The sequence below is a fragment of the Lytechinus variegatus genome, chromosome 3 (genome assembly GCF_018143015.1).
Source record: "Lytechinus variegatus isolate NC3 chromosome 3, Lvar_3.0, whole genome shotgun sequence".
Lineage (NCBI taxonomy): Eukaryota > Metazoa > Echinodermata > Echinoidea > Temnopleuroida > Toxopneustidae > Lytechinus > Lytechinus variegatus.
The window spans coordinates 15,318,197-15,335,279 of NC_054742.1; the positions used below are offsets into that span (position 1 = coordinate 15,318,197).

The 17,083-nt window shown below is 34.2% G+C and overlaps 1 protein-coding gene across 1 annotated transcript; it reads left to right on the forward strand.

The window, feature by feature from the left end:
* The first annotated feature begins 46 nt into the window (after positions 1-46).
* On the forward strand, positions 47-4,537 carry LOC121410312 (zinc finger protein 585A-like). Its single transcript, XM_041602314.1, has one exon. It carries the CDS (start codon positions 47-49, stop codon positions 2,660-2,662), a length of 2,616 nt encoding a protein of 871 aa, XP_041458248.1. The 3' UTR covers positions 2,663-4,537.
* Positions 4,538-17,083: the final 12,546 nt, after the last annotated feature.

The following is a 17,083-nucleotide window of genomic DNA, read 5'->3' on the forward strand; positions in this document are numbered from 1 at the left end:
CAGAACCAAAGGAACAAGAGCTTAGTAAAGTCATACCAAAGATCAGATGATGGATATCAACACACAAATACACAAATCTTCCTCTTCAGCAGTCAAGAGAGTGAAATCTAAGCATGGAGACTATGGTAAGCATTTTGAATGCGACAAAGGCAGCAGTTCATTTGCAACCAATCGTGGGTTGAGCATGCATTTGAAGTGTCATAAAAAAGGTGAAAGGAGTCCACCAATAAGTGAGCAAATGCAAATTTCTGAAGCTTTCATGCCAAGAAATGATGACCAAACAACTGATGTGATACAGATATCAGCCAATGATCTAGAGTTTGAAGGTGAGGGTCAAGACTTTCAGCCTTCCAAGACAAGGCCCTCAAATAAACGGAAGGTGTGTGACTTTTGCCATAAGTCTTTTGCAAATGCTCAAGTTTTAAAGACACACATGCGAAGACATACTGGAGAACGTCCTTATTTTTGTACATTGTGTGACAAAACTTTCACTCAGAAGAATGGCTTGATTGTACACATGCATACCCATGCTAATGAAGAATTCAAATGTCAAGAATGTGGTGTAGTTTTCACCCAGCTGAGAAGTTTGAAGAGACATTCCAAATTCCATACTGGTGAAGTTAAAATGAAACGCAGTGCATCAAGACTTCTCAGTGAATTTAGAATTAGAGTTCCTCAGGTATTATCTGATAAAGGAGTAAAAAGCAAATATAAAAATGTGTTTCGTTGCGACTTTTGCGGGAAGGACTTTAATAATGGAAGTCAGCTGATGATTCATAGACGAGTCCACACCAATGAACGTCCTTTTGAATGTGGGATTTGCCAGCGACGCTTCAAACAGAAGATCACTTTACGAGATCATGAAAGTACTCATTTCTCTGAGAAATGTTATAAATGTGACCAATGTGGGTCCATGTTTAAACAACAAAGGACACTGAGGCAACACCAGAAATTACAAATTTGCCAGCAAAAGATAAACAAGAGAATAGATCAAGAAGAGACAAAACTTGTAGTAATGCAGTGTCAAGAAGATGCTGGTGAGTCAGATGCTGATATGTATGTGCAGAACATAAATAATTCAAATGTAGATTCTGAAAAAGATGTGGCAAGAGATAGCACTGAGAATCAAGACAAGGTTAAGGTAGAGTGCTTTACTACATGTATTTTAGATTGTAAACAGGGAACTATGGAAATAATCCCATGTGAGAAAGATGTAGAACCTTACGTAAATCATGCATCCACTGAAAAAGAAGAAGATGCCATTCCTATGTATGTATGTGAGTATTGTAGGAAGGTATTTAAGACGAAGAGAAGTGTTCTTCAGCATCAGAAAACACACTCTAATGAAAGACCATTTTCATGTGGGATATGTTTGAAGACTTTCAAGATGAAATCAACTCTAATGGAACATATAGAGATCCACAATGATGGTAAACCTCATCCTTGTCAAACTTGTGGTAAACAATTTAAGACTCGCAAATGTCTTCAGAACCATATGGGAAGGAACATTTGTACAGGTACAAGACCTTATGTTTGTGAAAAGTGCAACAAATCATTTATGTACGTCAGATTCCTTGAGAAGCACAGGTGTAGTGCAGCTGAACCCAAGACATTTGATTGTGATGAATGCTTGAGAAAGTTTACTCGCCGCAACCTCCTCACTGAACACAAGAGAGTCCATACAGGAGAGCGTCCTTTGGAGTGTGAACATTGTGGTAAGAAGTTTGCAAAGAGGGACCTATTACGACGTCATCGCCTAACCCACAAAGAGAAGCAGTTCCAGTGCCAGGAATGTGGCAAGAGATTGACCCGAAAGTCTGCTCTGCAGGTACACATGGCTATTCATTCCAAAGATTATAAAACTCATGTCTGTGAAATTTGCAGTAAGACATTCAAACAGGTCAGCTCATTACATAATCATCTCAAAACGGTGCACACCCTAAAAAGCTCACGTGTAGAAGAGACCAAGCCACAAGAATATATATGTGCTTACTGTGGAAAGGTATTCAAGCACCTTCGATGGATGCTAAAGCACTTCTGTCCAGCCAGTGGTGTGAAGCGTTTTCAATGTTCTGTGTGCAGTAAGTCATTTGATAAGAAGCAACAACTAGAGGTTCACACTCGCACACACACTGGCCTTCGTCCATACAAATGTGAAGAATGTGGAAAATGCTTCACTCAGACTAATAGTCTCAAGGACCATATGGTCACCCACACAGGTGAAAAGAACTTCAAATGTGATCTCTGCAATAGTGCTTTCACACGTAAGAATAGCCTCCAAAGGCACAGACTTATAATTCATGAGGGTGTTGAGCCATTCATATGCAAAAAATGTGGCTTAACTTTCAAATACCAGAAATCATTTAATGCTCATGTAAATGCGTGTGAAGTCGTAGCAAAAGAGCATCCTGACTCTATACAAACAGAGATTGTTCAAGATGTTGTAAATGATGATCGTCAGACTGGTCATGGTCCAGACTTTGAACAGCAAGTACTAGATAATATTCTTGGTAACATTGAGAGGGCTATGAATGGTGCAGGTATCGAGATCAGGCCTGATGTCCAATACCAGATAATAGTTGGTGAAAGTGACAGTGAAGTTACTGTTCATGTTACTGGTGAACCAAAATTGGAATCACAAAGTACAATATGTGACAACTAAGTATCCTGTTAGACACAGGAAGTGAAATTCCTTCTTAAATTTTGCATTGAGAGATTCAAGATCCTTCATGTCAAACTTAAAAAAAGAGACCTCTGCATATTTGAAATTTAAACCAAAGATGGGTTCAGGCTCAGTGAAATTAAGATATGTTAAAGTTAATGGGTAACTCTAATAGTCCAGGGAGGGGGCCTCAAAATTTTTACGATTTAAATCTGTAACTTAATAGAGTTTTGTTCCGTGTTGTCTCATGACCACGTACTTTAATGTCTTGTGAAGCTTTTGACACCACATTTGCAATGCACATGTACATGGTTAAAAAATCATGCAATGTTATGTAAGTACATGTCAGACCCATTGCTGAAAAATATGATTTCATTTACACATCAATGCAATTCTTTTTCAAGACATATCATTATTTATACCTCTCGTGATTAATTTTATGTGATTTATGATTGGAAAATAATGAATATCAGGTAAATAAAACAAGTAAAAATAATAGAAAGAAAGCCATAAGAAATGTCAAAGCTACAAAATAAACATGGAAACATTGATATTAACAATTTTTAAAGAGTCCCTGTACCCCCAAGTAGTAGTTCAGGGGCTTTATTTACAGATATACAGCCAAATTATGATTTGATACATAAATTAGTATAATTCTTATTATATTTAGTAAAAAAAATTGGCTATGCAACCTAATAGATTACCTGATTTTCTACCATTGTTACATTTTCTTTGGTCACAATTGTGTTTCATACCTGAGATCTAATATGACCGTCCTCATGACTGACAATAGAAATGCCAAGGGACTATTGGGGTTTAGTTTATGTAATTGTTTTATCTTATAACTTTTAAGGTATTTTTGAGCCATAGTCTTGAATATTGGTGTTATTATACCTTGCATTCTATCATGATTTGAGTTTGGGTAAAGACCACAACAAATAACCAATAAGTTTTTTGCTCCTTTCCCACATATCCTTTGACTTTCACTACAAGACAATGAGCAGACAATATTTATTTACAATCATACAGGTTATTAATCTTGTTTAACAGAGAGTTTGATTTTTTTTTTGTAAAGTGATAGACCTTTGGCATGTTTTTGTTGCATCTAAAAAGTAGCTAGAAAACTAGAAAAATTGCCAAAAGTGAAGTTTGCACAATTCTTCAATTAAATACAGGAAAAAACCTCTGGTCAATTAACATGAGTTTTCAGCATTCAATAAAGTTTAACAATGTTTAATAGTTTTGGAACACCTTGAGTTATACTATATAGTCCATTCCTGTCAATGTTAGTTTAAATTGGATCTTCTTAAATGAAAATACTTTTTCAAAATTTGTTCACAAGCATTTGAATGCAAAGTATCATATTTGTCAGAATTTGATTAGAATATTAAACAATCCACTCCCAGCAAGACCAATGAAAGTTTGGGATAGAAGAAAAGGTCATCATTCATCTATAAAGTTATGCATACCTAAGAGCTTTTATAAACACTTCCTGAATTAATATGGTTCATTCATACACAGTGCAATCAAATATTTTGTATGTTTAGTCAGTTGGCTATTAGGTGACATACTGTAGGCCCGTTATACAGATGTGTTGAGTTTTAAGCCGCCTCTGACACTGGTTTTGACGCTGCCTTCACACCTGCAATTTGGGAAGTGATACAAAATACGCCGAAAGAGGACTAAAGGCGCCTCAAGATTAGTAACCTTCCCTGAGACACATAGCCGGCCTCACATTGCCTATTCATGTGACACAAGTTGCTGACTTTTTATGTCAACATTTTACATGTATATTGTTTGTTATAAATAATTGTGGAGCGTTGTGGCCCAATGTCCAGATTATTCTCTGGACTTTGAAACAGAGTGTGGTGGGTTCGAATCCCAGCCATGGTGTAATTTCCTTTGGCAAGAAATTCATCCATATTGTGCTGCATAGTAGAGAGCAAGACTATAGGCGCCGCTTTTCCGGTGGCGACGGCGACGTCAACATCAAATCTCAACCTAATGTTAAATTTTTGAAATGACATAACTTAGAAAGTATATGGACCTACAGTTAGTTCATGAACTTGGACTTAAAGGTTATTAAAATTACTGAACATCCTGCCGTGGTTTCAGGTCTTATGACCAAGGTCACAGGTCATTTAGGGTCAATGAACTTAGACCATGTTTTGGGAATCAATATAAAAATCTTATTACCTCAGGTTAAGTTTTTGAAATGTCATCATAACTCAGAAAGTATATTGACCTAGTTCATGTATCTTACACATAAGGGTAATGAAGTATTACTGAAGATCCTGCCAGAGTTTCAGGTCGCATGACCAAGGCCAGAGGTCATTCAGGGTCAATGATTTTTAGGCATGTTGTGGGTATTGTTGAATTTCCATCATACATGTAACTTTAAAAGTTTATGGATCTAGTTCGTAAAACTTGGATATAAGAGTAATCAAGTATCACTGAACATCCTGTCCAAGTTCCAGGTCACATGATCAAGGTCAAAGGTCATTAAGGGTCAATTAACTTTGGTAATTTTGGAGGTAATTGTTGAATTGCCATCATAACTTTGAAAGTTTATGGATATAGTTAATGAAATGTGGACATGGGGTGATCCAATATATTGCTCTTCTTGCACATGTCATAGGTCACTTGATCAAGGTCAAATGTCATTTAGGGTCAATGAACATAGTATATTAATATATGAAGTGTTTTTTGTGAATAATTATTTTATAGCCATTCTCAAAGCTGCTACATGTATATTGAATTGTGTAATATGTTTTGTCTCCTTTTCTATCCATATACTGATATAAGTTTATTTCTGTTTGTGATTTACATAATTTTGATCTAGGTTAAAGGGGAATGAAACCTTTGGAACAAAAAGGCTTGTGTAGAAACAGAAAAATCAAAGAATAAGAATAAAGAAAGTTTGAGAAAAATCGGACAAATAATGAGAAAGTTGTGAGCATTTGAATATTGCAATCACTAATGCTGCGGAGATCCTCCCATTGGCAATGCGACAAGGATGTGTGATGTCACTGATGAACAACTTTCCCTTTGGTGGACTATAAAATACCCTCAAAATGTCTCTTTTTGCTTTTTCTTATGATGATACAAACTCTCTATCCATGATGTATTCTTAAAAGATATGTATTACATGCCCTAATGTAGAAAGGACACATGATCTATGGATAGATGTGATAAAAGAAGCAATTCAAGTGAAATATATACTAAAGTAATGGGGAGAGTTGTTCACAAGTGACATCACACATCTTTGTCGCATTGCCAATTTGCTATCTCCATAGCATTAGTGATCGCAATATTCAAATGCTCATAACTTTCTCATTATTTGTCCAATTTTTCTCAAACTTTTGTTGATCTGTTTCTTTGAATTTTCTGTTTTCACACAAGCTCTCTTGTTCCAATGGTTTCATTCTCCTTTAATTATAAAGAAACTGGGTGTTGTATATATCCACAATCCTATTCGGAGTAATCTAAACACATGAAGATGTACTTTTTTCGAAGATTCCAAGAGAAAAGTAATCAGTTTGAATCCAAAAATCTATTTGAGCATGATATGTGTGCGAGTGTGTTTGTACATATATACATGTATGTATATGTATAAAATGAACATTGCTTAATTTTGCTGATGTAAATCTATGTAAATCATACTAGTTTATAATTCAAGTGACAGATTTATATTTCTGATGACTTAGCAATCAGTGTTTTAATTTTGAAGCTCTCTTATGTAACTGTACTTTGTGAAATTCTACATTTTTTGTTAGTATATTATGAAATAAATTCAAACCAGTTATAGTAAATTAAGACTCAGCAATGCCTGTGTTTATTATACATGTGTATGTATCTATAGTCAATTATATAACCTGAGACAATTGCCAAATGTCATCAACCATACAAATAAGTCTTGTATGTCTTAGATGAGAGTGCAATGAGCACACATTGCCATTGTTGCATGCCTTTACTTTAAAATATCCGCACATGACCCCCTAGTTTATCACTGCAGTTACTCGGTGGACACCATACTGAGGTACTGCAAAATTAAAGGATGATTACTTGTTAAAAGGGTCCATTTTAAAAACCATGTATGGGCATGGTGTCTACCTTGTAAAAAACAGCACCAATCGCCTCCCCCACCCCCCTACCTGGGTATGTAGGTGTTACTGAAATGTCATAGGAGATAGAGTAGGGTGTTTGTTTGGGGGATCAGTGAGTGTGAGAGATAGAGATATATACAAAGCATAACAGTGCTAGTCACAACTTGCCAGTTGAGTATTTGGCTATAAAAATTAACTTCATTTTCTTTTAAGCCCGCCTCACACTATGCGATCCAATTTGATTTTTCAAGAAACCGCATTTTGCATTAAATAATAGTTCTAAGAAGTAAAATTATTTCATATAGTTTGGCATGATAGGAATACTGAAATCATATTTTTACTTTGCAGCAAGCCCTGTGGTCAGAGTTAAGTCCAAATCGGCTTCAGGTTGCAGCCGATGATGACATGATTTGAAATTAAATTTGACTTTGTTCATTCACGGAGGCTCGAACTGGACTGAATTTTGATTGCAGTAGTCCTACCACTATTCTGAACTCTGATCTTTAAGATTTTAATAGTATGTCCATACCAAACGTTATCACAATTTCTTTGAAATCCAGATCGCAACAAATCACAGTGTGAGCCTGGCCTTACTAATATGAATTGAGTGATGCCATACAATGAATTGGTTCCTATTTGGCCAAGATTGTTGTGTCAGGAAAAACTATCACACATAATCTGGATGTAGATAAAGATGGAAAACTGCCCAATAAGAAATAATTCTCTCAAGTGAAATACTCCGGGGGGGGGGGGGGCAGTCAAATATATTGCTGTACACAGGCATGACCAAAAAACATGATTAAAGGGGTGTTTTTTTTTTCAGTTTTGGACACGGGCTGTGCGTGCACTCGTAGAGGGTATAAAAAACACAGATTTTCAAAAAAAGGGGTAATTTCGAAGACTGGTCAATTGCACAGTCAAATTTATTTAGGGAATGCTTTTTTCCAAAGCTTTTTAAAGATTAGCCAAGTGTGTTTAGTGTATGTTTTTCCCCCGAGCTTTTTCCCCGGGGTCATATTCTGGCGACTTGTTAAGGGGCCAAAATGTGTAAATAGAGCCCGTGAAAATCTTGTTTAGGGGGTTATTTTGCACACAGAGAAAAACTTGTTTAGGGGGTGTTTGGAAATAATCTGGCCATGAGTGTTTACAGCAATACATTTGACTGCAGTCACTTTATAAATTAACACCATTACTATCATAACTTCATTATAAAGACCCATGAGTGGAAAATCCTATATGCCACCTTGATAAAAAAAAGCCTGATAAAAAATCCATGTTCAAAATGAAATCCTTATCCCTGCATCTCAACCCAGAAATAAAATCCCCAATACTATACGCATGCTGCATATTGATATTTAAAATCAGAATCTTCACCATCTGTATGTTGCATTATTTTAGCAGTGAACCCTTCTACATGGTATAATACTCTGTTATTTAGACAGCTATATCTCTTATCTGAACATTTAGAAAAAAAATTTTGTGAAGTAAACTCGTAGTGTATGATGGGCTATCTTGTGTGTGAATTTATTGCATTACTACTGAAATAAAGCACTGTAAATCATTAAAAAACTTTTACATTTTCAACAAAATTGTAGCCCTTTATTTTAGTTCTTGAGTCAGTGGCATGAGACGATTTTGTATTCACTTGGGCAGTTCATCACACAAGTGATTATAATATCATTGGTAATCTGACAAACAGACCATACTACAGTATATAAAGAAAAGAGAGTAGATCTTTGACTAGTCAAAGAAAAAAACACCTTTTATACAGGTGTCAATATCCAGTTTTGACAGTGAACCCGACCGTGGTATTTTTTGTGAGAAGGATTTCATTGATTCTTTTCTTTCTTTCAATGAAGTTCCTGGGTCTGCTGGAGGATGTGTTGATTTCTTTTTACATGTAAAGAAGGTTGATAATCTCCCTGGTTTTGAAAGCAAATGTATCCAAAGCAAAACATAACTCTGAAAACAACAAATCACCGGACAGAGGGGTGTCAATAGGGAAATGTGTGGTTGTGCAGAAATGTGAACGAAACACATCTAGTGGTGTGCAATATGGCAAACATAATGAATGAAGAGTTAAAGGGGAAGTTCACCCTCATGAAACTGTTATAAAAATAGAAAAAAAAATTGAAGATTTAAGGAAAATACATTAATAAAGAAAATTATTAGCATTTCTGACAAGTTTTGATTTATGACATAAACAAGCAGCTGCCACGTGTTTTGAAATATATATATGTATAATATTTTTTTAGCGGGTGTGATATCATTTGTGTATTAATATACTGAAGGTACAATAAATACGTTTTCATTTTTCTGAGAAAATTACATTTTTGATAACTTTTTACCATACACTATGTAGGAAAGCTGCTCGCATATGACTTCTATGCTATTTTTACAATAACCTTTTTAGGTTGAACTTCCCCTTTAAAGTCTAGTTTCTTTTTTTTTATAAGGTCACAATTGATTGCAAGTCTTTCTGCAACAGGCCCAATGCACACAATCTGCCAAGAATAGGAATGCCAATTGAAAAGTTTCAGACCATTAAATGTCAGCAAGTGATGATGAAAGAAATTTGGCCAGTTCATGGAAAACCTCAGGAATTTTGAAACAATTGTTTGTGGAAGAAACCACGGTATGCCCCACATCATTAAAGAAGTTAGCGTAACCAAGTTTTCACTCTAGATGTCGGTGAAATCCTAAGCTTTAAATAACAAAGAATCATTATTCTTGCGACCTTAAAGGGGAATGAAACCTTTGAAACAAGTAGGCCCGTGTCAAAACAGAAAAATCAAATAACAACAAAGACAGTTTGAGAAAAATCAGACAAATAATGAGAGTTATGAGCATTTGAATATTGCACTCACTAATTCAATTCAATTCAATTTATTTCCACATATTGAGTAAAAAACATGTAATAAACATTACAATCGAGCAAATACATAGATAATAACAAATACAAGTATAAATAGTAACAATATATACATAAAAAGAACATAGAAAATCAAAATGTGGAGGGGATTGACAAAGGCCATATTGATCTATCAAGGTCAATCCCCAATGAAAGAAAAAATGGAATACATAAATTACAAAAGAAAAAATAGATACTTGACCTAAAAACCCCAGACGAAGCAAAAGAAAGTAAAAGACAAATAAAGGGGAGGGAGAGGCAAATATAAAACTTATGGAGTAAATAGATAAAATTTATATTTCCGTTTGAAAGACAGGAGTGTGGGGGAATGTTTGAGTTCATTCGATAAAGAATTCCAAAGTTTAGGTCCGACATATTGAATAGTGTTTCGTGAAAATGTGTATTTGAAATTTGGAATAAAAAGATCATTAGCTTGTCTGGTTAGACGACCAGTAAGTGATTTATTCTGTACAAAACATCTATTAAGAAAGTTTGGCAAGAGATTATTGTAATAAGAATACATAAATATAGCAGTTTGTTGATTATTGATTTGATCTATAGTGAGTATTTTATATTTGGCAAAAAATGGTGCAGTGTGTGTACGAGGGTTAGAGTTTGTGATAATTCTTATTGCACGTTTTTGAAGTATTCTTAATCTACTCAGATGGCAATCAGAACAATTCCCCCAAACAATATTACAATAGTTAAAATGAGGTAAAATCATTGTATAATACAGATTAAGAAGGATATTCAAAGGTAATATATGTTTAAGTCTGTTCATGACACCTAATGTTTGTGCTACTTTACAAGACACGCTGTTAATATGTTCTTTCCAAGTTAATTTATCATCTATGGTAACCCCCAAAAATTTAGTAAAATGAACAAATGGTATATTACAACCATTGATACATACATCTATTTCATTACAATTAATATTTTTATTTTTAGGTCTGAATAACATACAAACAGTTTTATCAAGATTTAATTTAAGTCTATTTGCTAAAAACCATGAATTAACCTTAGATAATTCAGTAGAGAGAGTGTTATTCAGCGTCTGTACGTTGTCCCCTGTTAAAAATAAATTGGTGTCATCTGCAAAAACAATTGGGTTGAGTATATCACTTACATATTGAATATCATTAACAGAAAATTAAAATTAAAAGAAAAAGTAACGGGCCAAGTACTGATCCCTGGGGTACGCCTAAAGAAATTGATTTTATTTCAGAGGACACATTGTCAATTGATACATACTGGAGTCTATTATTTAAATAACTTACAAACCAATCCAAGCAAGAACCTCTAATTCCATAGAATTTCAGTTTTTCTATCAAAATATTGTGATTGATACAATCAAACGCCTTTGATAAATCTAAAAATATTCCGATAAAAAATTGCTTATTTTCAAATGTTTCAGAAATGGTATTAATAAAATCAAGTAATGCCATATACGAAGAATATTTTTTCCTAAAACCATATTGTCTATTATACAAAATATTATTACTACATAGAAATGACATAAGGCGAGTATAAACAAGTTTTTCAAAAATCTTAGAAAATGTAGAGAGTACTGATATTGGACGGTAGTTATTCAATACACATTTATCCCCTTTCTTGTAGACAGGAATAACTTTCGCTAACTTAAGCTTGCTTGGAAAAATCCCGTTTTGTAAAGAACAATTAAAAATATTGCACAAAGGTTTTACAAATAATAAAATAGTCTTTTTAATAATGTCAACGTCTATATCATCATATCCAGGACTTTTACTAGATTTTAGATGTCTTACGATTTCAAGTATTTCATGACATTCAATTGGATTCATAAACATAGAATGTATGTAATATTTTTTAGGAAGGAACTCTGAAAAATGATTCTGTACAACTGGTAAAGTTCTCTCAATGTCATTCCCAACATCAGCGAAAAAGTTATTAAATGCATTTACAATAGTATTTTTGTCAAAAATTTGTACATCGTTAATCTTAATGCATAGGCAATCTAACTTGTTCTTCACTCGATTCAAAATATGATTAATTATTTTCCAAGTACTTTTTGTGTTATTACAAGATTTCTTAAACAAATTAAAATAATATTCTCTCTTGTGCCTACGAATTTCACAAGTTACTAGATTTCGGTAAGTACAGTAAGCATTTTTTCGATATGTTGTTGGGTTTTTGAGATACTTCCTATACAAAAGATGTTTTTTATTAATCATTTTCTTTAATCCTGAATCAAACCAGGGTTTATTTTTATTAGATATAGGTTGTTTTACTGTTTGGAGAGGAAAACATTCATTGTAAATACTAGTAAGGCTTAACATAAATGCATCAAACTTAATATCAACATCTGTCGATTCAAGAACCATATTCCAGTTAACAGTTTGCAATTTATTACAAAATCTAGAAGTATTAACATCATTTAAAACACGCTTACATCTTACATTATTGCACAGTGATTTATGGGGAAAACTATAAAATTTAGAAAAGGTAAAAATAGGCAGGTGATCACTCACATCACTTAAAATTATGCCAGTACCAAGATTATATTCAGGCCTGTTTGTAAATACATTATCAATAAGAGTAACAGAATTATGAGTGATCCGTGTTGGTTTGAGAATCAATAGAGTAAAGGAAAATGTAAGAAGAAAATCAATAAATTTATCAATATCATTATTCATTGTGGGATTCAATAAATCAACATTAAAATCGCCAATCAATTGACATTCCTTATGCCCTGATGATATTTTATGGAGCGATGGCTCAACAAAGTTAAAAAAAATCAGTGATAGGTTGAGAAGGAGGTCTGTACACTGTGGCAAGAATTAAGCTTTTTTCTTTATGAAACACTTCAATAAAAATCGACTCAATAGAATCATTAAAAACATCAAGATCAGTGCGCCGATGAAACCTCACACCATTTCTGATAAAAAAGCCAACACCTCCACCTCGCTTATTCTTACGGCCAGTACCAACAAAATTGTAACCACTGAATATAAATGTCTCGTCATTGATTAGCCAAGTCTCAGACAGAGCTATGATATGGAAAGAAAATTTTAAAGTAGACAAAAGAGATTCAATATTTTCAAAATTTTTCTTAATACTTCGACAATTGAAATGCACAACTGACAGTGTACTATAATCATTAAGATTATATTGGCAAGAATTAAAGTGATCATTTAATTGAAATGGCAGATAATAGCAGGTATCATTAATAAAATCATTCTCTTCAGTCCCCACAGAGGTGTGCTCCTGTAAACTCTCCTTACAGAAAGGACATTCATGATTATTCAGATTTGGAAGTTGCCTCAAACAAAAGGAACAAGACGTGGAAATAGACATTTAAATAACATATAAACAGGTTTAACAAAAGCACATAGATAATAAGACTACTCATAAACTGATAAAATTGTTCGTTTCAGAAAGAGAGAGAGATAGAAAGAAAGGAGTAGCTTCGGAGTGAATGAATTCAAATTAACTATTCAACTGCTGGCAAGATTTCTGCAATGGAAATGCTTACAGGTAGGTCGGTAGAGCTAGCTTACTAACAACTCCAGTGACAGGTAAGTACTGTAGGTACATGTACATGATCAGATCAGCTTTTCTTCATCTTCTCCAGATCATACACACTTGAGATCAGCTTTGTGGCTGTTTTACCTCCTGTTGCTGGGATTAACGCGATGACTCGTCCATCAGATGACCATGCTGACTGAATGACAGGATGAGCGCGAGCTTGCTTGAGGAGACTCTGGTTCTTTGCTGTTAGATCTTCGACGATTGTGATGCCGCTTCCTTTCAGCTTCTTTCTGTTTTCCATGATTTCTCTTCGTTTTCTGTAGGTGGTAAGTTTCACGATGATAGAGCGAGCATATTTATCGCGAATGATACTAGAAGCAAGATCAGTAGAAGCCACGCGAGATGCTGAAGCGCTTGATGTCACATCACCAGAAGATGGATGTCCAGTCGTTGACGATGGATGAGCCTTTAGTTTTCCTGTCCGATGAGAACGATCGATGTCTGTTGTTTTATCAAGTTGAATGCCCAGCTTTCCACATATGATGTCTGTTGCTATGTCATCAGTGTTCTCTCCAGTTGACTCCTTTACACCAAATATCCGAATGCACGAACGCCGGGAGTACTGCTCCATGTTGTCAATCAAATTCTCTAGCTTTGAACATCTGTTGTTTTGGCTGGAAATCTTTTCACGAAGATGCATGATTTCTCTTTCTTTCTCATCCACTCTATTGTGTAGGTTGATGACATCACCTTTTACTGTCTCTATGCTTGCAATCAATTCATTCAGCTTTTTTTCTATTGCATTGCTAACTATGTTGTCCAAAAGTTTGATGAACTCTTGATTCTGCAAAAGATCCTTCATCACCTGGGTTGCCAAGGCTGTCGTCTGTCTGGTATTTACTGTTGTGTTGTCAGGCATAATGAAATTTGAATGACAATAAATAAGCAGAGCCTTGGAGAAAAATGCACAGGAGAGATAGGCCTAAGATGTCACACGAGTTGGAAGGAGTGACAAAAAATTAGGTATCTGGGACTGAAGTAAATAATACAGTTTGGAGTAGGTAGAAACTTGCCTTATTTTCCCTCCTCGCTACTCCATGAAGAGCCGCTAAAATCTCCTTAGAGCATTGTAGAAAGTATCAATAATCCAGATATGACCATTTACACAGCTTTTGAAGATGATAGGTGAAAAATGCAACAAATCTAATCCAGAGAAAGATTCCGTACATTCGGTCGCGCGTTATCTCTGTAATCTCTTGATCTTGATCTAATGCCAAGGAGATCCTCCCATTGGCAATGCGACAAGGATGTGTGATGTCACGTGTGAACAACTTTCCTTTTGATGGACTATAAAATACCCCAAAAATGTCTCTGTTTGCTTTTTATTATGGTAATACAAACTCTTTATCCATGATGTATTCTTTAAAAATCTGTATTACATGCCCTCTTATAGAAAGAACACATGATCTACTGATACACGTGATAAAAGTGGTAGTTAAAGTGAAATATATACTGAGGTAATGAGGAGAGTTGTTCACAAGTGACATCACACATCTTTGTCGCATTGCCCATGTGCAAATCTCCATAGCATTAATGATCGCAATATTCAAATGCTCATAACTTTCTCATTATTTTTCTCAAACTCATTTATTTTTCTCAAACTTTCGTTGATCTGTTTCATTTATTTTTCTGTTCTTACACAAGCTATCTTGTTCTGAATATTTCATTCTCCTTTAAGGATGGTAACTCTGAAAATCAAATTTGCCAGTATTGACAACTTTCATGAAATAATTTCCTAGGGCCCATGCAATAAAGAATTTAAGCTGGTGGTAATTTTGCCATTAAGGGTGATTCCATACGTGTCGTACGGGACATTTAGAGAACATTTGACAGTTTTTGACTAGAAAAAACAAAAAATATTCCAGTAACTATAGGTGATCATCAAGTACTACCAGAGTGTTAGAAAAAACCAAGACTTAACATGACTTGATTTCACATCCTGTATAATACAGATTTAAAATAGTGATGTGTCGTACGGACGCAGAAAAGGTGGTTTTTTAGAAACCTCAAGTTCGTACTCAAAAGTCTGTGAGTTGGGCAGATAAATTTCATAGAAACTGAACTCAAATTGACCCTCAATTACCCAAGAACAAACACATTTATAAAAGAAAGCAAAATAAACATTCATGAATAAATAAAGCAAATTATAATTTTCGAGAACATTGTGGCGTACGGGACATCCAAAATGTGTCGTACGGGACATCTCTAAATTGAAGCCAAACTTTCTTACTTTATGTCACTTTGACTTCTTCAATCACATTATTTGGCTGATGATAATGATAATCCTATCAAACTAAGACATTCATTAGGTTAGAAACCGCTATTAGCTGAATATTTCTGTCAATATATCATAAACAAAATAATGTGTCGTACGGGACACTTGTGTGTTGTACAGGCACTTGCGTGTTGTACTGGGCAGCCTGAATAAAAAAAATGAACTTTTTATCAATCAGAAGGAGCATTGCCCCTAAATTCTTCCTTTTTTATGAAAAATCTTTGAATAAGTAGTCATTCAGGACAATATAATTAAGTAACCTCAATATATACAATTGGGAGCAATATGTTATAATTTTTTCATGATGGGAAATGTATAAGTGTTCACAGCATTTTTACGAGCTGAAAAACTTGAGGTTTTGTGTGAAGTTGTATTTTAGGGAATTAATTGATGATTTCCAAACACTATTTAAACAATGAATGAATGAAACTTTGTGTAAATTATGGGGCTAAAATGTTATAATTTTTTATATAAAATGTATATCTACATGATATATGTCACAACTCACTTTTTTTTTGCTTTTTTGTCGCAATTTTTTTTTAGAAAGAAATGCGGTTCTACTTTTTCAAACCCATCTGCATTTCATAAAACCATATGGTTTGTCTTATTTTCCAGATTTTTTTTACAACTTGAAAAAAGTAAGGAGTTTCAATACTGTATATAAAAAAATAGTGATCATCAAGGGAAGTCCAAATTAGATGATCATGATGATTGATATGTATTTTTTTACATCTTATAATAATTCCACATTAGCATGCAAGAGGAAGTCATCTTCCAGGCTACATGTATAGGTTGAAATAATTATAAAAGTTTTATTTTCATGCTCAATGAAAAGAAATTAACCTGCTCTGATCAGTGAAAATCACCAGTTTAGCTGAAGGGATTCACAAAAGAATAAGCCTACATGAAATCAATTAAAATGTTTAGAATCACCTATTTCATGTTCTATGGAGATAAACAAAGTACTTTTTCAGTTCACTTTATGTTAAATCAATTAAATCAATTTAAATATGCCTACTATTTATGGTTTCTGAATCCAAATCCTGCAATTAAATGCATTATTATATTGTGTGTCGTACGGGACATGTCCCGTACGACACAGCGTGTGTCGTACGGGACAACTTTTAATAGGACAATAATTGAAAAATGAAGGGCAGTAATTAGATCCTTATGGGATAAATCGATCACCCATGGGTCAAACAAAGAGAAACTGATTTCATGAAATTGTATCATCAAATATAAAATTGTAGGAAAAACTTTTGCATTGTCATGTGTCGTACGGGACATTGCCAAAAATAGGTTCGGAAAAATCAGGGCTGCCTCTATTATGGATCATGAAAATGTAGATATTATTTGGAACCATCAATGATATATTATTCTATTGACCTGCAATGTTTTCAATCTTCTCTTGCTTTGCAAATAATTGTTTCAGGCGGTGTTTGTACTTGACTATTCAATGAGCAAAATTATAGAAAATTTAAAATTCCATTGTTCCCCCAATTAAAACTATATCTGTCTTCACTTTTGGTTAAAACTCATAATTTTCATAAAATTTAGGTATC

What these genes read in the sequence shown, in the direction of transcription:
- LOC121410312 (XM_041602314.1), top strand. Translation starts at nt 47, where the DNA reads ATGATGGATATCAACACACAAATACACAAATCTTCCTCTTCAGCAGTC.